General features: G+C 46.1%; 1 protein-coding gene across 7 annotated transcripts in view; it reads right to left on the bottom strand.

Annotated features, from left to right (window-relative positions):
- Positions 1-1,484: 1,484 nt before the first annotated feature.
- Positions 1,485-22,837, bottom strand: part of TENM3 (teneurin transmembrane protein 3) — a 320,768-nt gene continuing 299,415 nt past the window's right edge. For all 7 annotated transcript variants that reach the window (XM_081221018.1, XM_081221019.1, XM_081221020.1 and 4 more), the window contains 5 exons: positions 21,024-21,259; positions 13,611-13,907; positions 8,576-10,187; positions 4,313-4,443; positions 1,485-2,259 (listed from right to left, as the gene is read on the bottom strand). In XM_081221018.1, the coding sequence (XP_081077144.1) occupies positions 1,504-2,259; positions 4,313-4,443; positions 8,576-10,187; positions 13,611-13,907; positions 21,024-21,259 (3,032 nt within the window). In that variant the 3' untranslated portion in view covers positions 1,485-1,503. The remainder of the gene's footprint in view (positions 2,260-4,312; positions 4,444-8,575; positions 10,188-13,610; positions 13,908-21,023; positions 21,260-22,837) is intronic.

Below are 22,837 nucleotides of genomic sequence, written 5' to 3'. Positions count from 1 at the left end.
GGTGACCTGAGGGTCCAAACTCGAGACCGGCCAAGGGACCCTGACTTTCCCCATCTGGCTCTCTCACCACTGCTCGGTTTCTGCTCGCTTCCCTGGATCTGAAGACACACGTTTGTGGTCATGACCGCATCAGCCCCTTGCCTGCTCACAAAGGTTTCCCGAGCACCCGACGCGGTCTCTCGCCTCCATCACGAAATGAGGCTTCAAGGAACGCTAACAGCAGAACCCTGGGGTTAACGCCACCAACTCCCCACGGACTTCCAGGGCCGAGAGAGGGCCAGAGAACTCCTCCCGCCCCGTTTTGGTTGTTTTTGTTGTTTTGTTTTTGTTTTTGTATCTTCCGTTACATTCCACCAGCCTTAGTTTCCTACCATGCCTCTTAGCTGATAATGGTTGAGGACACTGGCCTGATGAAAAGGAGAAGAGAAAGGAGAAGTCCTCTGATGAGCCAGCCACCCACGTAGGACTGCACTGTCCTACCCATCTAGCGATAGAAAGTGGCACGTTTTTTTCAACCTGATACAAAAATATTAACACCTCCGGACATTATAGGCATAAGTCGTTATATCTCTACAATATAATTTATACTGTACAGCTATAACAGATAACAAAAGGTGCAATCCTTTTTAAAAAATCACACAGTTCACATGTTTTTATCATTTTATTTTTAAGTATAAACTTTTTTAACACTTTACATAAATTAACTCCTCTGAGACTAATATTTGATGTACAGTAAATTGTAATTCATATAAAAATCCATAAACAACTTGTCTCACATAATTTACAAAAAAATCTGGGCTTCCTTTGCTCATCATCAGTGACAAGGATTCCGTGTGGGCCGGTGTTTTTCTCCGCGAGGCACACCACGTTGGCCTCGTAAAATCCCCCAGGAATCCCCGCCCCGGCCGAAGTCACTTGTGCCAATGTCCTTTTACAAAGCAGCACAGGGGAAGCAGTCGGGTTGTCCAGGAACAGTAACTCGGCCTCACATTCTACCATTAACAGGGATATACATCACACCCTATGCAGAGAGACTACTTCTTGTAAGCAAAGGTCGACAGCTGGGTAATATCTGGAAACACTGTGTTATCTCTACCTTCTTTAAACACAGTGCCTCGAAGAACAGACGGCCCGGGGCAAAATGGTTGGCCTTTTTTTTTTTCCTTTAATGATCTGTTTTCCTCGCAATACTTTCAGTCCAACTGAGTGCAGCGATATGCATATGTAAACATATTCTTTAAAGCCGATCACCTTTAAGGTCATTCAGAAGAAAGGTTTTTGTTTTTGTCTGTCTGCTTTGATTTTTTTGGGGGGGGGGGTGGTTTTTCTTTTTTGTTTTTAAGAGCAGTCTGGCTCTCCTCGGTGCCGGGGAGCCCCGTCGGCTCGCGCCCCAGACACATCTGCACGGAGGTGGCGCTGCGCCTGGAGCCTGGAGAGGCAGGCGGCCCCGCCGGCTCGGCCCCGCGCGCGCGCGCGCGCGCTTCCCCGCCGCCGGCGCGGGCGTTACCTGCGGCCGATCTCGCTCTGGCGCAGGAACTGGATGTTGTCCGCGCTGTCTGCCAGCTCGGGGTACTGCTCCACCGAGAGCACGTAGTAGCCGTCGTAGCCCTGCACCCTGCCGGCGCTCAGCAGCTGCCGCTTCTCGCCCTCCGTCCAGAGGCGCGCGCCCTCCTCGCCGTCGCGCACGCGCTGCTGCTCGCGCGCCCAGGCCCGGGCGAGCGCGCGCTGCCGCGCCTGCTCCAGCACGCGCGCCCTCTCCTCGTCCAGGGTCGCGCCGTAGCGCACGTGCAGCGCCAGCGCGCCGAACTGCAGCTCCACGTCCGCGAACCTGCGGGTCCTGCCGTTGACCACGGCGGTGGACTGCGACACGGTCACGTTGATGCCGTTCTCCAGCGCCCGGCGGCCGCTCGTCAGGCGCAGCGTGCCCAGGTCGCCCTCGGGCGTGCTGGTCTTGATGAAGTGGTGCGTGTCCCTGCCCTCGACGGTGAAGTGCAGGTCCTCCAGGTAGAGGGCGCTGTTGAGCACGGCCGCCACCTTGATGCAGTCCTCGTCGGCGATGTTGAGCGCGTTGGTCTGCACGCGGCCCCGGCTCACGGCCAGCATGACGCCTTTGCCAATCAGCGACTTGACCGTCGCGAACCACAGCCACGACGGCGCGCCGCTCCCCTGGCGCGCGCTCCCCCTCACCTCGGCCATCCTGCCCAGGGACAGGAAGGCCTTGGCCTGCCTCGCCACCTGCTGCTGGACTCCAAACGTGGGCTGAAAAGCGAAACAGAACAGGAGGGCGCTTTAGAGAACAGTCTCCGCCCGGGCGGGGCTCCGACTGCGGGCAGGAAAAACGGAGGGGCGGGGGGAAGGCGGGGAGCGGGGGGCCGGGGAGGACCTCCGTCAGCTCTTGAGAGAGGCCGAGGCTTCGCCGGCCCCCGGGGTTCTCCCCCTCAGGCTGATCCCCAGTGTGTTTCGAGAGGCAGAGCGAGGTGGTAACGCCATCACGCATGCGGCTTAGCAAAGCGTTTTCCTTTCTAACGTGGGCGAAGCATGCAGGGCTTTTGCCTTCTCTCTCTGTTTCGAGATGCCCTTTTCCCAGGCTCACCCCACGTGCGGAATCAGCTTATCCGGGCGTCCACCCCAGCACCGTTCTCCATGGCAGGCTGGGGAAAAAACACCAGCACCCAGGGCAAGGCTGGAAAGCCTGGGGGCGCTTGGCACTGGCTCACCGAGCACCAGTTGATACGCTTTGAAAGGCGTGTGCTTTAATTTAGGCAAACTCGGCACCCTCTCCCGGTGCACAGTTTTCAGCTGCATGCAACCACTATAACCGGCCACGATTGGCGGCGCACAGTGGGACAGCTGGCAACGAGTGTTTATTACTTTAGGAAAACATTTATATTTTTTCGCAGACTTAGGGGACAGTGGGCCTTCTACATTGGCAAGGGTTTTAAATTGGGGGATTTTAACTCTGGCATCTCTTATACCACCAGATGTTTGTCTGGCCAGGGTTTCCCCAAATGGAAACGTGTTTCATTTGCAGCAGTGAAAGGCACATTTGTTTTTCTGCTCTCCGGGCAGCCTTGATGTCTTTGCCTGCGATTCCCTAAGCTGTCCTTATGGTGTGCTTCTGAAGACAGAGAACCTGAGCCAGACTGAAAAGGCTGCCTAGGAAAAAAAGTTGGCAGTCCATTTGTACAGTAAGACTTCAGTGTTTTCAGGCATGTTGGAAAGTCATCTGCAGTTAGGACGTGCTCAAAGGCATTAGTAAACTTCTGGATGTCTTCAAGGCACTTGATCAGTGCAGATGTATTTGCAGTTAGAAGTGTCAAAATGGCTCCCAGGTCCTGGAAACTGGATGGGTTTTACTTTTTAAATGTAAAGGTGACATCTGAAAAAGGAATTGCTTTTATGTTAAGTATGAAACATGTACCAGAAAGCAGAGGTATTGGAACTGTGTATAACTTGTGTGTGTATGTGTGTTTTAGCCAGGATTGCCTTTTCTCCTTGTATTCATTGAAATTATAGGAAATTGGCGAAGGGGCGGGGGGTGGGGAATGAATCTTTCTAAGGAGCTCTGCGCTCTCTTCTTATCATTACGGGGTAACCCAATTTCTTGACCTTTAATTATTCTTGCTTTAAGCTAGAAATTCTGTTGTTTTGTTGTTGCATTCATTTCTGATCTCTGCATGGTGGGAATTAAAAGTGCCACTTCCCGAAATGGCAGCTTTGACTTTGCAATTTTCCATTCTTTCTCGTTTTCTTTTATTTCCCAGAACAGTTCCAGGCCTCCTGCTCTGTTCTTTTCAGGAAAATTCCGTAAACACCTAGTGGTAGGTGGTGCCTTACCAGAGGCCATTTTATTTTTATTTTTAATCCTTTCCCTTGAAACACTGCCAATATTTTAAGGAAGTGGAACTTTGTGGCATTGCTTGTGAGCTGCTAATTTGTGACATGAATCCTCCGCCCTCCTGTTTATTGTATCTTTGCCTTAAGGTCCCAAATACTATAAATGTGCGTTCCTGGGGTTCTCTGTAGAAACCCTGCACTCAAAAATGAGCTTTTGCATTTTGTTACCTTTTGATAATGTTTTTCTCTGTTTTTATTAGCATCACTAAAACCAGATTTAAGCCTGTTTGACAGGCCCCTGATTTGCTGAACAGAAATGCAAGAGGGAAGTGGTGCTTTCTTTCCTGAAAGAGTCAAAAAAATTAAAAATGGTCTTTGGTACAGTTTTCACCCGGGTAGTCTGATTAAGCAGGGGAAAGTAAGGTGCAAGTAAGCCCTTTATCACCTTTTCATAGTTTTGCTTTTTGTCTCTTACCGGTACATCATCCCACTGCTGACTCTTCACCAGTTCGTAAGAAGGCTCCGTTAAATCGAATTTGGGGACAGGGAACCCAGGAATAGCATTGTGCAGATGGAAGCCAAATGTCACCAGCCAGCTGTTAACATCTAGGAAAAGAAGGTTCCAAACGAAAGGCCTTAGAGTTCATCTTGTGCTTTCCTGCACTGAAAGCCTTACCTTAAAACCCCACATTCACAAACAATGACCCTGAAAAGGAGCCCATGTTTGCCATCACCCTACAATTAAAAACTGACTCTAGACCCAGCAATCCCACTACTGGGCATATACCCTGAGAAAACCATAATTCAAAAAGAGTCATGTACCAAAATGTTCATTGCAGCTCTATTTACAATAGCCAGGACATGGAAGCAACCTAAGTGTCCATCATTGGATGAATGGATAGAGATGTGGCACATATATACAATGGAATATTACTCAGCCATAAAAAGAAACGAAATTGAGTTATTTGTAGTGAGGTGGATGGACCTAGAGTCTGTCATACAGAGTGAAGTAAGTCAGAAAGAGAAAAACAAATACAGTATGCTAACACATATATATGGAATCTAAGGGAAAAAAAAAAGTCATGAAGAACCTAGGGGTAAGACGGGAATAAAGACACAGACCTACTAGAGCATGGACTTGAGGATATGGGGAGGGGGAAGGGTAAGCTGGGACAAAGTGAGAGAGTGGCATGGACACGTATACACTACCAAATGTAAAATAGATAGCTAGTGGGAAGCAGCCGCATAGCACAGGGAGATCAGCTCGGGGACCACCTAGAGGGGTGGGATAGGGAGGGTGGGAGGGAGGTGCAAGAGGGAGGGGATATGGGGATATATGTATACGTAGAGCTGATTCACTTTGTTATAAAGCAGAAACTAACACACCATTGTAAAGCAATTATACTCCAATAAAGATGTTAAAAAAAAAACTGACTATTTTCAGACATGGTGACAATCACTTCAGTAGCAGGACGAAGTGAGACAGGGCTGCAGACAATGCAGATAACAGAGACTCACTTGGACAGAGGGGGTCACGGGCCCTCGTGCGAAGCTGCAACCCGTGCTGGTGACAGTTATAAAAAATGCAAATAACAACACCCAGAAGCATGGAACAGACAGCGTTGCTGACAACAAATGACATCTGTAGTTAGTACAGGCTGGTCTTAAATAGAACTTGTGTGTTACTAGCTTTCAAAAGCGACTGCCCAAGGATATGCAGGCTTCCACCATCCATTTTCTATTAATAAGAACCCTGAATTGAGGGTATGAAGATCAACAGTTGATTCTTAAAGATGAATGGTGAAAGCTGGCCAAGCTGGCCAAGGGCACAGGCGTTCTGATTCCCATCAGTTCTGACTTCAGAGGCTGACTGTGCACAGGTGGAGACAAACTTTGGGGGAGAGAAGAGGCTGGAAACCTTTAAGATGGTATTTTAAAACATCGCCACGTGACTCCAAAAGCCGTTAAGCTGAAAATAAGGCTTTTATTCTGTTCCGGAGGTTATAATGTTACAGAACTAGTCAGCAGGCTTGCAGCTTTATGAGTACAGTTGGGTGTAGATTATTTTATATATTAAGCACATTGCTGGAAAATTTGAAATTGCATTTCACCTAATATATTTTATGCCGTTCCATCTCTCTTTTGATGTTTTTCAGAAAATGCTGCTGTGGCATTCCCTGCCGTCCACGTTGCTAGGACAGGAGGAATCCAGGAGCTGTGGGCTTTCCAGCCTTTCAGCCACTGCCAACACCTCTTAAATAACCAGTGGTAAACTGCTTGTCAGGATGATGGAGGGCCACTTGTTCCCCATCTCCTTCTCCAGGGCACAGACTCTCACTTCATTGCCAGGCTGGCAGGTCCCTTTGTGCAGGCATCATGCAGGCTATAAAGCCAGTGGTGTTCTCCCTGTTTTAAATGGAGGGTTGCTGGTGGTGGAGGAGGATAGAAAGTAACACATGTGTGTGTTGCACACGCGCGTGTGCGTAAGATTACAGGGGGCTTGTATGTTAGAGAAAATTCTTCTTGGATGGTGCAGTGCTGGGGGCAAAGGTACTCCTACTATGAACAATGTCTGTGAAGCAGTGAAAGTCGGAGGCTGCTATTAAGTGTTGAAAATTACTGCCTAACAAGTGGCACATGAAGGCAGATGAGTACTGGGAAACCCTGAGGGAGAATTCCATAAGGGTGTTGCTGAATCAGGACGCTTAGAGAAGGGACACGGAACTGGCTCGTGAGGGAGAGGGCTACGAAAAGCCCGGAAAGCAGGAGGCAGATGCGCAGTGAACAGGGGGCGGAGAGCTGCGCCGAAAACAGACATCTGGGAACGCCTCAAGCACTGGGCGAGAAAGAGCCAGCTGGAAGGAGCACCTAACGCGAGCCAAAACCAAACCAAACAAAACTCCAGAATAACCTTCCTCTAGGAAACATAAATATAGCCAAGAGGTTAATTATGGCAGTGTGACTCAGGAATGGAAGGTGGAAACAGAAGGGTTCAGAATCCCTGCAGCCGAGCATGAGGGAAGATCTCAGCTCACTGAAGGGAACACTCGTGCACTGTGGGTGGGAGTGTAAACTTGTACAGCCACTGAGGAAAACAGGATGGAGGTTCCTCACAAAACTACGAATAGAATTACCATATGATCCAGCAATCTCTCTTCTGGATATTTATCCAAAAAATACAAAAACACTAATTCGAAAAGATACATCCACCCCTAAGTTCATTGCAGCATTCTTTACAATAGCCAAGATATGGAAACAACCTAAGTGCTTATTAATAGCTGAATGGATAAAGAAGATATGGTATGTGTACACACACACACACACAATGGGATATTAGTCACAAAAAAAATGAAATCTTGCCATTTGTGACAACGTGGATGGATGGACCTCGAGGGTATTACACTAAGTGAAGTAATTCAGACGGAGAAAGGCAAACACTGTATGACTTCACTCACATGATACAACAATTTTTTTTTTTTTTTTTTTGGCCGCGCTGTGCAGCTTGTGGGATCTTAATTCCCTGACCAGGGATTGAACCCAGGCCTTTGGCAGTGAAAACACAAGAGTCTTACCCACTGGACCACCAGGGAATTCCCCTAACTCATATGATATTAAAAAAAAAAAAAAAAACAAATAAATGACCAAACCAAACCAAACATGTAGATATAGAAAACAGAGCAGTGGTTACCAGAGAGCAGGAGGCGGGAGGACAAAGTGGGGAAAGGGCATCAACTGTATATGCTGATGGATGTCACGTAAGTTTTTGCTGGCAAGGATGCTGTCGTGTGTACAGAAGTAGAAACAGAATGTTGTACACATGAAACGTAACGTAAAGCGATGTTACCTCAATAAAGAGTAAAGAAGCTGCTCGTTAAAAGGAACTAGAGTCATGCCTGCAAGGACCTTGTCTCTGTTTCACACCCGGGTGCTTCTGTGGTGGCAGAAGGGGGACTCAATGTTCTAAACTGGATCACACACTGAATCTGGAAAGGCCTTAAATCTATACCCATAACGGCAGAAAAATTAGTGTGTTCATTAGCAGTGCCACCGTACAAGAACACCGCCCTAACTGGTGATGAAGACAGTAGTGTAAGAGGACAGAACTGAGCAGAGAAACAGGATCCACTGGCTAAGCAACTGAGGGGAGAACCTGTGCCATCACTGTCCCCAGGCAACGGTGGGGAGGAGGGAGTTAAACACCTCCCAGGGATGGGCTGCTGAGTCACGTGGTGTCGTGTTCCTTACTGATTCCTTCATTAGAACTTGACACATGTGTAAAAGGAAAACCTACATCACACGTTTGTAAGGCAGTTACTATTTAAAGCAGAATTGCCTATGTTACTGTATTTAATACCATAAAGTAGGTATTGCTCTCCCCATTTTACTTTTAAGGAAACAGACTCAAAAAGTCATGTGACTTGGCTATAAAGCATTGGGGTTGGAACTCCAATTTGGGGACTCCAAGTTCATCGTGTTTTCTGCACCCCCATGTCCCTTCCCTTCCTTAAGTGACTGGATTGCATGTCATTTCAGAACCCTGTGGTCCTGGGCACTGGCAGGCAGAATAGGAAGTAACAAACTATGTCTCAGTGTCCCTCTGTGGTTCCTCCTTGGTTTCATTCAAAAGGTTAGGCATTTGATTTTGCATGAGGAAAGCGTACAGTTAAACTACCAGCCGTTATTTCGTGTGTTAATCCAGTGATTAAATTACCTGGAAAGGAAAAACAATTACACTTACCTGTGATGTAGTCTTTCACATCATGGATTTTGCTTGCAGGGTTGTTATTCCTAAACATATACAGGTTAAAGGGAGCTGGGTCCTTCCCAATTCTTTTCCAGATTTCTATGTCAGGCGTTGTCCATCGTCCTGCCAAAATGTCATAATCCCTTTCTCCAAAGTGGATTAATTTTGTGAGTGGGTCATACAAGCCACCATGAAATCCAATTACCAGCTGAAAGTCAATGTTGGAGTCAAAATAGATTTCGCCATATGCGGTGTACTGAATCTGTTTGAGCATAAGCCCGTTGCTGCTGAAAACAGCCAGTGGTGTCCCTGTGTTGTCTGACGCGATGTAGAATTCATCCCCGCTGCTGATCTCCATGGCAAAAAGATGTCCTTGGAGATCGTAATAGAGGGAGGTGATCTCTGAACTCGAATGATTGTAGACGTGAGTAATCCTGGTGGGGTAAGTGAGGTCCGCATAAAAAAACTGCAGGTGCTGTCCCAGGCTGGTCTTGCTAGACACACGCCTTCCCAGGCCGTCGTAACGGTAGGTCACTGTCCAGCCGCTGCCTTTACTGTACACGCGGGTCAGAAGCCCCTTGGAGCTGTACTCGAAGATCTCTGTGCCTCTCTGACGCAGGAAACCGTCTTCATCTAACCGGTACTGCACGTCACCCAGGCGGGTGATCCTGTCTCGCAGGTCATAGCGAAGAGGTGTCAGACGTGCGCTGTTACTTGGGTTCAGTAAATGGAGGTTTCCGTTCAGGTCGTAGTTGTAACGCCACATGATTTTTTCGTTTAGATAAACTGTCTGGAGCTGTCCGTCAACATCATACTCATAAGCATATTTGGTAGTGTTGGCAAAGGGCCCTATTTTAATCTCTCTCTTGGTTACCCGACCCATGTTATCATACTGAATTGTAATCCAGTACATGAGTGACCTGAAGATCTCATACTGAATCTCCTTGATGCGGCCGTGAGCATCAAAGTGCTTCGTGTAAGTCATTACAGCTGTGGAAATGATCTGGTTAATATCATAATATATAACTCCAAATTTTCCAAACTGCTCCACTTTTCCAGAAATGTCATCGAACTGATAGAGGTCAATGGGCAGCGGAGTTTCATTGATGACACCCTGCATGCTGGTCACCCGAAAGCTGTTGTCATAACTGTAGTCGAATCTCGCGTTCACCATCCCATCTTCACTAAAGCGAAAAATCTGTCTGTCAATGAGAGGCCCGATTTGCCTGTATCTGATGGTGCAAATAAAACCATCACTCTGGAGGTTTACCGTTTTGAGGACTCCTGCCGTTTCGTCGTAGGTAAAACTGACTCTCGTGCTATCGTATAAGATTTCTGAGAGCCTGGTCTGCCTCCTGTACTTGAATAAGACCCTCCGACTCGTACCCAGGAAAGCCGTCTGGAGCAGCAGCCCCCCCTCGTTGTAGTCCGTGATGACGGAGGCATTGCTCTCCGGGGGGTTGTATATGTTACGGTAATAGCCGATGGAGCGGATGGTCTGCATTGTGTGGCGAGCCACGCTGGGCATGGTGATGGCCGACAGCTGGTCCCACCTATCGTACTCGAAGATGTACTGCCGCTGGCTATGGAGCAGAAGCACCATGGACTGCAAAGAGGGAACATACCGTTAGCAGGCACTTGTCAATGGCGGAGGGAAGCAAAAGCAGATGTAGTGACCACAAATACGCAAAAACATTCCACTTGAGAGAATGGTTTTCATTTCAACTGAGTTCTCCTTGACTTTCCATGTCGTTACCGATTTCCTGCCTAATTTGCCTGGATGCTTAATTGTGAGGGGTTCTGCAGTGAGTGCCTCAAGTCTCAGGATTGTACCTTTTTTTTTTTTCAGGCATTCATAGCCAAGCAGAAGATTGTCAATGGATTCCGGTAAGTCGTAATACGGGCACGAGCAAAGCTGCTTCAAAGACAATATTTCAAGGGGAAAACAGCATATGGGAAGTGCAGTCCTGTCCATAATTAGCAATTATTTAGTAAGGTGGCTTTTCCCCCTCATTGGATTGAAGAGCCACTCAAATCATGTTTTAATTTCCAGTGCCTTTGGGGGAGCAGCAAAGCATTCAAAACGTTACTTTATAAAGAAGAAACATAAAATTAGCCTAAGATATGGATCACGTGTACCTAAAGCGTCAACAGCAACAAACACTGCTACAAACAAATCAGTTGGTGAATGGGAGCTGTCAATGCCCTTATTAGGAATATGGATCCAGATATTTTGTTTGTCTGTTTGTTTGCGAATTCTTAAATGGCATCTGTAATGACAGGAAAATCTGAATTCTGAAATTTCCTTTTGTGAGAACCAAATCGGACTTGTACCTCAGGTGCGGGGAGGACAGTTCCTGGGCTACAGACTTGCTTTGGTGCTAAATTATGAGGTGAATAGATAGATAAATAAAAATAAGCTCTGCATATTTTGCAAGTAATTGCAGAAAGACAAAAGACAATGTATTAGGCCAACGTGAGAGAAGGCCAACCTGGAGGCTGGTTAGGTAGCTCTTGCCGTGGTGCCGTGCATGGGCGGTTCTATCCTCTGAGGAAGCCCCCCTCCAAAACCTGTTAGACCAAGTGGAAGGATGGCCAAACCGGGAGGTGGTTAGGTTACGAGCCCACTTCCCCACCTACCCCCGGCACCGGGACTCGCTCTTTGCTTTTGACATAGAAACGCATAACCCCGTGTCCAAGGCTCATTCTTTGCTTCATTATCGTCCACCATTTTCAAAAGCAGTTTGCCTGACTTAACGCTTCTGCAGAACCTCCTCTCTGGGCACATCTAGGGGCAATTTTTGTGCGCAGACTCAGCGGCAAAAGTCTTGAGACTTGTTCCTGATGGTCTGCAGCCTTCCAAGGAAGCCTGGACTACTGCTGAATTCACAGGCCCAGGACCCAGTGCTGCAGTCATTCAGAATCTCAGCTCACGGTAGGTAGTAAAATATTCCTTACTTGGCCATGAGTAAGTTTTGGCTTAGGGTGCCTATCCTAGCGAGGAAATGCAAACAGTCTGGGTGGATTTTAGAGATTTGGGAGAGAGAGATGGTGAGAAAGTGCTCGTTGGCTTTTCTGATCCCTGTTGATACATGGACGTGATCTCGGTCACTGCTGGTGTCATTTTGTGACAGTGGACCTTACCAATGACATGCCCCTTTGCTCCCTTTAAAGATTTTTCAGTCACATTATGGTCACTACTGTCAATTTTGGGGGCCTGAGAGTTTATTTTGTTTGTTTATTTATTTTTGGCCTCACTGCTCGGCTCGCGGGATCTTAGTTCCTCGAGCAGGGATTAAACCCACACCCTAGCATCAACAGCGTGGAGTCCTAACCACTGGACCGCCAGGGAATTCCCAGTCTGGGAGTTTATATTTCTGTTACTCTTCTCTGTAATGTGCTTAATTTAAAGTGGGAAGAGTGTTGCAGAATGAAGTAGTGTTCCTCTCCCAGCAACTTCAGGCAGGAGTTGTCTCGGGGCTTGTAGGTTGCAGGATGAGATACCTTCCAGGTGTTGGGATTTGCTCCCAGGAAGGTAAGTGTGGAGGGGGCTTACTCTGTGGTCTCTCAACAAATAACAGCCGAGGACTAACCATAGCGTGTGATGACGAGTCTGGAGGGAAACTGTCACCTAATGGGCCTCCTCTGTTGTCTCAGGGGTGCGTCTCTTCTAAGGAGGGCACATAGGCGGGTTTGCAAGAGGAGAAATTGGCAAGTAAGGTGGTAGCTGGAAGCACTCTAGAGTTAGCAGGCTGCCTGAAGGTGAACTCTGAACGCGAACTGGTCCTCAGGAAGAGGAACTAGCCAGGACGGCTCAGGTGCAGGGGAGAGGTAGGTCCAAAGCATCTCTGGTGGAGACACCACGGGGCGAGTGGGCGCGACAGTGACGTGCCTGAGTGTTCGGAGGACAGGGTTATTCTGTGTAACCCAGGAAGGGGCACGCAGTGAGGCTGGGAGCTGTGTCTGTGCCTCAGCTGCCGCGTGGCCGCTGGCGGTGCGGGTGCACTGAGCTGAGAGGCACCCAAACGCAAAACCCGTGCGAACCTGCATGTCAAAGGCAGGTGAAACCTCCCATGAATATGCTTCTTGGTGGATTCTACTTCTTCAGAAGGAACTACAGAGAGGTGGTCTTTTCCTCCATTGTTCTTTCTTTTTTTTTTTTTTAATATTTATTTATTTATTTTTGGCTGCGTCGGGTCTTAGTTGAGGCCCATGGGATCTCTCCTTGGGGCACGCGGGCTCAGCCGTTGTGGCGCGTGGGCTTAGTTGCCCCGTGGCGTGTGGGATCTTAGTTCCCGGACCAGGGATCGAACCCGCATCCCCTGCATTAGAAGGATTCTTAACCGGTGGACCACCAGGGAAGTTCCTCCTTTTTTCTTTTACTTTCATTCCTTCTTGACCCCAGTCACTACCCGAAACCTGGCATCTATGACCTGGCATTCTGCACACGTATAACTTGAAGTCTTGTTTGGTGCTGTGCACAGGTCTCAAGAATGGGTTCCCTTTACATGCAGAAGGGGAGAGGCCACAGAGGACCAGACGTGTGCCTTTTTTAAAAAACAGCCTCTTTTCGTTACTAATGCATAAGTAGGGTGTATGTGCTTTTTATGGTTATGTCGAAGCTCTGCGGGCAACAACGCAAAACTGACAGCTTTAACTGTGCGAATGTGTAAGGCTCTTTCTCAAATGAAAAAGCTCCCACGGAGATGATTTACAAATGACTAACAAGCTCAAGGTCTAATTTGTGAATGTTGTTGACGTATGAGGTTGGCAGGTGGGTGTTGTTGTGGCTTGTTTACAGCATAAATCATGTAAAAGGGTCTCGGAGAGGAGAACTTAACTGAGGAGAAACACCGTGGCTAATGCAGAAATACATCAGTGTTCTACAGATGTGACTTACATGTGGGTACTCAGAGTAACAAACGGGGCTCAGTCACGTGACACTGGGCCCCCCGGAAGTGCGCTTGGGTGGCTGCTGGAAAATACCGATCATTGCTTCCCTGTGTTTACCCTCTGTGTGCAGGCGTACCTTCTCCAAGTACGTGTAACTCCATGTTTTCCCGTCAGCAAAAACCCGGGAAACGATTCTCCCCTGTCCGTCATAATCTACTTTCTCGCTCGTAGTTCCTCGCTGGATGCTGGCAATTTGACCCGTGGATGAATAGGTGACATTGACGGCCATCAGCTTGCTGCTTGGCAGCCAGAGAGTCGGATGCCCTGATGTGTCGTAGGCGATCCTCAGGAGAAATTTACGGTGGTCATCATAGATCTTTTCTGTCTTTGTTGTTCGATCAAAGTCAACTGAAAGGAGGTTTCTGCCGTTAACCTGTTACCACACAAACAAGATAATAAAATATATCATGCTGTTCCAATACCAGCCCCTTATTACTCTTCAGGGTCCACACTATTGTTTAAACACCATTTATGATGATTGATTCTCTTTGTCAGTAAACTAATTTAGCAACTTCTTGGGTACAAGTGCAAGGCAGTAGATTAACTGCTCTTTTAAAAGGTTTCATTAAGCAGAAATACAGCCTGGCATTCGTTCAAAACCTTTTCAATTAAATTTTGTAACCTTAAGCAACTGATAAGAAAAATGCCGAAATGCATTTGCTTTAAAGTTTGCTCAGAAGATACGAAGGTGGTAAACCTGACATCTCTACACATTACTCAAATCCCTGCCCCGCCCCGCCCAGAAGACATTGGGAAATAATTGCTTACTAGATTAATCATGGCTACATTAAGTAAAACGGTGGTAAATGTGATTCTAGCCCTTCGAAGAGCAGATAATGTGGAACCCACATTTCTGTAAATTATTAACTAGTTTAAATAGCAGGAGGTTACAAACATGATCCTTGTGTTTGGCTAAGTGCACTTAGTGTCACGAGTTTTTGGAATGCCTTTTTCTTTGATAACATCTGGTTCACTGGCAAGGACTTCAGATCCTTCACTCCCACATCTACAGTCTGACCACTGTGCTTACTTTACAAATCTAGCCCCATGCTGTTGTCGTAGGGTCTCTGTGTCACGTCCAGAATCTCTGACTACATCTGGCTGTTACTGTCTGTGGTCCAGGGCACACATCAGCCAGCATCTGTTACTGTGGTGGACATGTGGCCTTGGTTAAATTCTACTTTACACATGGTCTACAGTGTTTGCAGAAGACAAGGGCCAGTCCATTCTTTGGTTTTCTACTGCACCTTTGTGGTGATGGTGGCTTGTCCATACCAAAATGCTTGTTAACTGTTCGGATTGTTACAAGTTAAATGGGAAAATCTTAATTTTACTTGACCATGTCCTAGCTAGAACCTTCAAAACACAGTTCCAGCTGATCACTTACACACACACACACATACACACCACTTATACACACACACCAATATATGTAAACATATATGTATGTACATACATAATATACACGTATATTTATGTAAAATCTGGAATAAAAATTTGTGCCTTGTATCACGGCCATTAAACAAGTCCCATGAAAAAATTCTCCTTAACCTTTATTTAAACTTTTCCAATTAGCTCTTCAAGGGGAAAACTGTGAAGTCCACGGAAGGGTAAAGATATCAGCTGAAAAGAAGTTCATGCCTAACAGGCAAAGTGGTCGGGGTCAGGGTGCCGGGGAAGCACCCAGATGATTCACAACGAATGAGAAAGCAGAGCCCTGGATGCACGTGAGGAGCCCTGAAGTTTTCAGTTCCATCATTGCAGATCCAGCTGATGCAGGAAAAAGAAAAACCCCTCGAACCATAGAGCAGCTGGTATGTGTTGGTGTGGGGTGTGTACCTGTGTCGGACGAGGCAGCCAGGAGTCCGAAAGCCCCATTTCCACACACCACAAGGTCTAGAAGCAGCGAGGCCCTGGGCTTTCAGTGAGTTTACATGATTCTGACCAGCCAGCTGAAGGCTTTCCGGGCTTCTGTTTTCCCCAGTGGAAATGTCTGCAGAATAGCTGCTCGGCCTTCTGTGAATGTTGTGAGACTTTATGAGTTTAGGTTTGCAGGATGCTTTGTGTACCTTGGAAAGAAGCTACTAGCTTACAAGGATGTCTTTTTAAGTCTGTAGTTTTACAGATTTGATTTGATATCAAATAGCTCAATACTGAACTGGCAGAATCCAGCTCTTCAGCTTCTATTTGCACACTTGTGATGCCTTAAGGAAGAGGCTTTACACAATTTCAATGGTTTCCTAGGGCTCTTGTTTTTCTCACATTGTGATTTAAAAAACAAAACAAAACAACAGAGTGTTTAGGTTTGCCCTCCTTTTTCCTTCCTCAGGTTATTCCAGGCTACGAATAGCCAAGCAAGACGGCCTGTGTAGTTAGTTTCCATGGACTGTGCAGCCCGCAGTCGTACCCCATCTGTTTACGTTTTACTTGTACTCATTTTAATTTGTATCTCGAGTCTTTATTGCCTTCCTGAACCCTCCTTTGCCTCTGCAGTATTTCCTATGGGTAGAGTACAGGAAATCTGCTCTGCGGGTCTGGCATGACTGCTTGGTTAGGAAGGGAGAAGTGCCAGAAGGCAGGCCTGGGACCCCTTCTTTGCATGCCTGCACCCCACTACCGGGCTTCTGATTGGTCTCTCTGGTTTGGGACTCTGGCTGCACAACACCAAAGCGTCCAGGAGAACATCTAACGCTGCCATTGTGTGAGCTGCCACACTAAGCATGTCACCCTATGGAAACATCTAGAAGCACCGCGAGACCAAACATCTGGATAGCAGTTAACATTTTTCTTTTTATCCAGACAAATGCCTTTCTTGTGTCCTCCAACCGAAGAAACGAGGAAAGAATTAGAATGTGGCTGTGTTTTTCTCCACGTTCACAACACAAGCCAAGGTTTTAACTGTTCTTACTGTTTCCAGACACCAGCCACTGTTATTCAATAACAGTACCATTTCAGAAGATACTAACAGATGTTTTGTTTTTTTCCGTCCCTCTCCAACCTGCCCGCACGTTCTCCTTTGGGTGTTGCAGACAAAATGCACAAGTCAGGGGACATTTCCATCTGGAACATAGTCTGCTTAACTACACCTGTATGAAATCACAACTATTTTGCAAACTTTTTTTTTTTTTGACAATCATAGAGGACCAGCATTGTTGCCCCAGTGGCCTTTTAATAAATATTTTTAACAAAAAATATCAAGTTACATTGAGTAGTTCACCTAAGATGAAAAACCTTCTATCTGATCGTTATGACACCTCCAGCTACATAAAAATGAATCCAAATGTTGTGTCTGGCTAAGAGCTCACCATGAACTCCTTTGTGATACACAGCGTTTCTTTTAAGTAAGCATGGAAAATCCCCATGTCCAAAGACCATGTGCAGCATGACTGCAATCAATCACAACGTCCCTTTGATATCGGGAAGTGGGTAGTTATTTTCCCTCTGTAATGCTTGAAAAACTGAGGCATGAAGAGGTTAAAACAATGTCTATATGTTTGACGACATAAAGCACAGTCAGACCGTATTCAGGTATCCAGAATGTTTGTGACACTATCTCAACTTCCTGGTGTCCTTGTTAGAACATCAACTGTCTGCAAGCGGTTCTGTGTCCCCTCCACACGTCAGCAAGTGCTAACTGTTCTGCAGCATCCCCCTCTAGGCCCTGCCAGTCAGACGAAAGTGAGACACAGGACGTCACACAAACGTGACGGGCATAATAAGCGTTAAATAAGCTATCATATTTACGCATATGCCTCAAAACACCCTTTCGGCCTTCAGGTTTCGAGAATTTCTTTTTCACGTAATCCACTAAACGTTTTCCTTTAAGCATCAGAATTCTGGGCAAGTTTAGAAGATGACTTTTATTATTAGGATGCCATAACAATTTTGGGGAATTGATCAAAGGCTGGTTCTAAAGTCCAACACTGACAAAAATTAGGACTGTTTACCAAATACTGTAAGACAAGGACAAGCAACTATTATGCATGTCTTTTTTTAAAAAAATGTAGGTACAAGCAAGTAAACTAAGGAATTGTCTCATCTTTGTTCTGTTTTCCCACATCTCTGCCACGACTGCCTCTGCTGGTTATCCCTGTGTATCCAACCCCTTTTCCCTTAATGCGGTTTCACAGAAAATGCTTTTCCTGTTGCTCGTTTCTTATATAAGTTTTCCTTTTGTACTCCTTGTCTTTTTTTTTTTTTTTTTTTACTTTTTAAACCACTCCGTCTAGCGTTATACCTATTATATCCATGTGATCTATTCAACTGAGTGTTAGGTTTCCTGCAGTCAAACATGTGCAAGGCTGTGCTGCTATTCCTACAACTTCTCTCTGAGGGAGATCCAGAGGCAATGAAATAACCCAGTCCTCAGGCTGGCTCTTCCTCGTTCTTTCATTTATTGAATAAATGTTTGAGTGCCCACCCCGTGTCAGGCCCATAGCTAGATTTAGGCCAGTAACTTAACAATGAAAAGACGTTTCTGCTAGGAGATAATGAAAGGTAAGAGAGGAGACGTCCTCTGTTTCAGGAAAGGGTGGAGTAAAAACGGGCGGCTTTTCGGGCTGATTCCGACTCTGATTCCAGATTCAGAGGCCCTGGTGGCCACGCGTCACCCACCTCCTTCCTCCTCTGTGCCCTAATTTGGCAGATTCCAGGTCCGGTCGTCCAACCCGATTTTCACACCATTGTTTTCTCCCTAGAATTCCTCCCTTAGAATCTACAGAGGATGAAGTTAGCAAGCCGAGCTATGGCACAGCCAATCTTATCTTGAAAGTACGCAGCCCTCCCTTGTGATCTTGGCACTGTCTCTATGTGAGCCATCACACATAGCAGCTGGAAATCTCCTTTCAGTGTGAACAAACAGGCCGTTTTAAATAGTATATTTTCTGAAATGACTTGCTGAGGCATTGTCGTTCTGCTATTTAAAAAGAAACGCACACTCATGCCTGTGTGCACTGGTCTCTTCCTCCCCAAAGGGAGGTGTTTTCTTCATTTAGAAACTGAGAACCAGAGACTTAAAATCGGCTTTTTCCTCTTTTCCTCTACTCTTCTTAATTCCTTTATGTCTAGAAAATCAGTATTGAAAAGGAAAAAGAAGGATGCACTTAGACTAGCTTGTCTCAAAGAACAGTGGGCCACATGTTACGTGGTCCGTTTCTGGGCAAAGCATTTCCCATAATCTTTCCTATGTTTCCGTAACCAGTGAGTTAACCAGATTTTTCCTGTCCATCTGTTGTGTGGGAATAGATGCCCACTGTTTGTGCCCATGGTTCAGATTCTCTGGGTTAGGGTTACAGAATATGTAATCATGCCTTTCATTTTTCAAGGATTTTCACATGATCTCATTTGATTCTGTAACAATTGTGTGAGATAGCGGCAGGGTAAGGCAAATTATATTTATCCATAATACAGCTAATCTATATCACGTCTGTGTCATAAGGTCAGGATATTATCTAGACAATATTATATTATTGCCAAGTACACGTGTGACTCTGTGCGTGTGTGTATGTGTGTGTACAGGCACACCACACCTGCTGTAGGGGTAGCTGACTAAGACAAAGCCTGTGAACTAGCTCCCAGTTTGCAGTGACCCAAGGAAGCAGGGCCCAGGGGCAGCGGTCAGTGGTAGCAGCAGGCCGGCACGCAGGCAGCTCAGTTCCTTGTTCCGGCAGAAGAAAAGGCCAGGGCTGGCGTTGACTCTGGTAACAGACCAAGACCCTCTGACAGTGACCCCGGAACGAGCCTGGAGCTTGTTTTCTTGCCATCAGGTTACTTGCCCCCTGATCTTGCTCTTCTTTCTGAGGTTCCATTGCATCGTCTTCTGGCCCTTCTCACAGGATAACCTCCCTCCAGCCTCCCCGGCTCCTATCCACCGGAACTCCTGGTGCAGGGCCCTGGAGCTAGGGCATCCAGGCTCCCATAGCCTGGGAGACGGGTGAAGTGGGAGCACGACACTGGTTCCAGAAGATCGTGCACTTAAGAGTCCCAACCCCTGCCTTGCAACTGAAGAGGAATTAGAATATAACTGTGAGTTGGATAGTCTGTATTTGATGCACGGATTCTTTCTCACTTCATTTCTATTTCTTGGAAATAGCCAGAGACAATATGTAGTAGCTGTTTCTTACCACGAGGGCTTGTCCTGGGAAATAATGTTGGCCTGTTATAATAATAATAATAATTTAACCATTTTTTGGTGCTGAAAAAAGGACATGAATGGTATCCTCCATGTTTTTTGTCTCTCCTTGATTTTAAGTAACTTTTTTTTAAACAGCAAGGGAAGTAATTTTAGGAATAGTTATCTACATTTATCTGATAAATGAAAATCTGTTTGCTAATAGAAAGAATGAATCCGGTTCAGTTTATAGTGGTTTGAAGGTGGTTTCTTGTAACCTGTGTTTTAGTAGTTAATCTATGTTGTCTTTACCAAACAGCTATCATAAATCACAGCTTGCTTTCTAGATCTAGTTGGCCCACAATCTGAGAGGGAGGAATAAAAACACCTAACAAGGCAACACAGAGAACGTTTTGCAAAGGTCAATTACACTAGCTTAATCAGCAATGTCATCACACTTCTCATAACAATAACGTCAGTTTGGGTTTCCCTTCAATAGGGAGGAGGTGGCGGGGGGTTTCTGACGTTGGTCCTCTTCTAGGTGCCTAAGCTGCACTTTAAAAATATTAAGAATGCAAAGGAAGGATCCACCTTTCAAAGGCCAACCCACCTCTTTCAAGATACATATTTATGATCTGGAATACTTTTCATATTTCATCCAACTCGAACCCATCCCCATCCCATTAGGAAGCCATCTTTCCTGAGTGGGTAAAGGAAAAGCGTAAGATTATTAGGGCAATATCAGTAAAACAAGAATCTGTTGGCCATCCAGGCTATTTGGAATTGTGCTACATGCACTATCCTAATTTCCCAGGGAAGAACTGATTTTTTTTTTTTTTAATTTAGCACCTTTACTGGAGTATAATTGCTTTACAATAGTGTGTTAGTTTCTGCTTTATGACAAAGTGAATCAGCTATACATAAACATACATCCCCATATCTCTTCCCTCTTGCATCTCCCTCCCTCCCACCCTCCCTATCCCAGCCCTCTAGGTGGTCACAGAGCACCGAGCTAATCTCCCTGTGCTATGCGGCTGCTTCCCACTAGCTATCTATTTTACGTTTGGTAGCATATATATGTCCATGGCACTCTCTCACTTTGTCCCAGCTTACCCTTCCCCCTCCCCATATCCTCAAGTCCATTCTCTATGGGAAGAACTGATTTTTAATCAAAGCTATATTAAGAAAACACTTTTCTCAAATAGTTGGCTTTTTCTAGGAGCGATCTAATGGCTTGATGGTTGGCTGTAACTCATGCTCTAAGGTAAGGTGTTACCCTGAGCGTGAACAGGAGATGAGTCCTAGGCCTGCCCTCATGGACAGGCCACTGCATGACACGGAGGACCAGGTGGCTGTCACCTTGCTCTGACACTGACTTACCCTGAGCTTTCGACCAAAGACATTGACTTTGCCTTGGGCTTGCTCTTTTCGGAATCTCCATTCCACCAAGTTCTGACCGTTTTCACCAGGAAGAGTCATGTTTCTTTTGGCAACTGTTGGGTTAGCCGTGCCGGCCAGAACGTGCGGCTCTGTCTGGTAGTGCGAATCCAGGCCACTGGCATAGAGGATTCGAAGGGAGCCATCATAACCAACCTGGTAGCTGTTTCTTAACTGATCTAGAAAACAAGCAGCAGAAAACACGAACTATAGGTGTGCATTAAACACCGGATCGCTTGTGGGGTTAGAAGTGATATAAATTTCTAAAACATTGACTGGACTCCATTTATAATGGAATGAAAAGTACTTAATGATATCCTTTTAGAAAATAACAAAACAACTTTGATTTCTGCCATCTCATGCTGTAACAGATTCGGCTGAATGTTAAAGGCAAACTTTAGGGGAATTTAAAGTCCTTCTCTACTTTATTTGCCTGATGAAATAAATGAAGGTTCGACCTCCAGTAGATGTTTTGCAAAGAACCAAGTATGTGTTCTTTTCAGAGGCTGATGTGTCACCTCCAAAGGTTTAGAAGACATCTTCCCAATATTCATCCTTATATCTTTTGTTAAAGATGTTTTGAAACGATTTAATATCTGTACCTTCTATACCAAAAATATAAGGAGATATTTCCCCCTGAAATTGACTTTAAAAAAGGAAGTCGGGGGCTTCTCTGGTGGCGCAGTGGTTGAGAGTCCACCTGCCGACGCAGGGGACACGGGCTCGTGCCCCGGTCCGGGAAGATCCCACATGCCGCGGAGCGGCTAGGCCCGTGAGCCATGGCCGCTGAGCCTGCGCGTCCGGAGCCTGTGCTCCGTGACGGGAGAGGCCACAACAGTGAGAGGCCCACGTACCGCAAAAAAAAAAAAAAAAAAAAAAAAAAAAAAAGGAAGTCGGGCTTCCCTGGTGGTGCAGTGGTTAAGAATCCGCCTGCTAATGCAGGGGACACGGGTTCGAGCCCTGGTCTGGGAAGATCCCACATGCCGCGCAGCAACTAAGCCCGTGCGCCACAACTACTGAGCCTGCGCTCTAGAGCCCGCGAGCCACAACTACTGAGCCCGCATGCCATAACTAATGAAGCCCGCGTGCCTTAAGCCTGTGCTCCACAACAAGGGAAGCCACTGCGATGAGAAGCCTGCGCACCGCAACGAAGAATAGCTCCCGCTCGCCGCAACTAGAGAAAGCCCATGCGCAGCAACAAAGACCCAATGCAGCCACAAACAAACAAATCAATAAATAAAGGAAGTCATATTTTGTACAAAACACCCTCTCATATTGTAGGCTATTGCCTCAACTTAAAATTTTTGAATAATATAGGACCATTTGGGGAAGCAATGAATTCAAGCAATACTGATTTTAGGTGACTGTAGAGATTATCTGACAGAATTGGTAAAAAAAAAAAAAAAAGAGTCAGAGAAGCTTAACTCAGATTTACCAATGAGTCTTAGAGCAATGACCTCACAGTTGCAATTGTCATTGTAAACAGGACTTTTCAAGATTACATCAAAAAGGAATGTGGTGGGAGGTTCCATCATGGAGTTATTGGACATATATACCTACAGACTGAATGAAAAAATGGAAAGTTGAGCTACTACACATATGGGTATATAATTTCCAGTGATGGCATGAGATGTGGATTCAAATACTGCATCATGCACGGATTCAGAAAGCTCACACTGCTGTCCTTCCATGGCAGTGATGGTGATGCAAAAAGGGCCTTTTGATGCAAGTGAAGAGTGGGAATTAACTTGTTTTAT

Source organism: Mesoplodon bidens (genome assembly GCF_964165515.1).
Source record: "Mesoplodon bidens genome assembly, chromosome: 20".
Lineage (NCBI taxonomy): Eukaryota > Metazoa > Chordata > Mammalia > Artiodactyla > Ziphiidae > Mesoplodon > Mesoplodon bidens.
The sequence above is the reverse complement of the archived record's forward strand: the minus strand, read 5'-3'. Positions and strand labels throughout refer to the sequence as shown.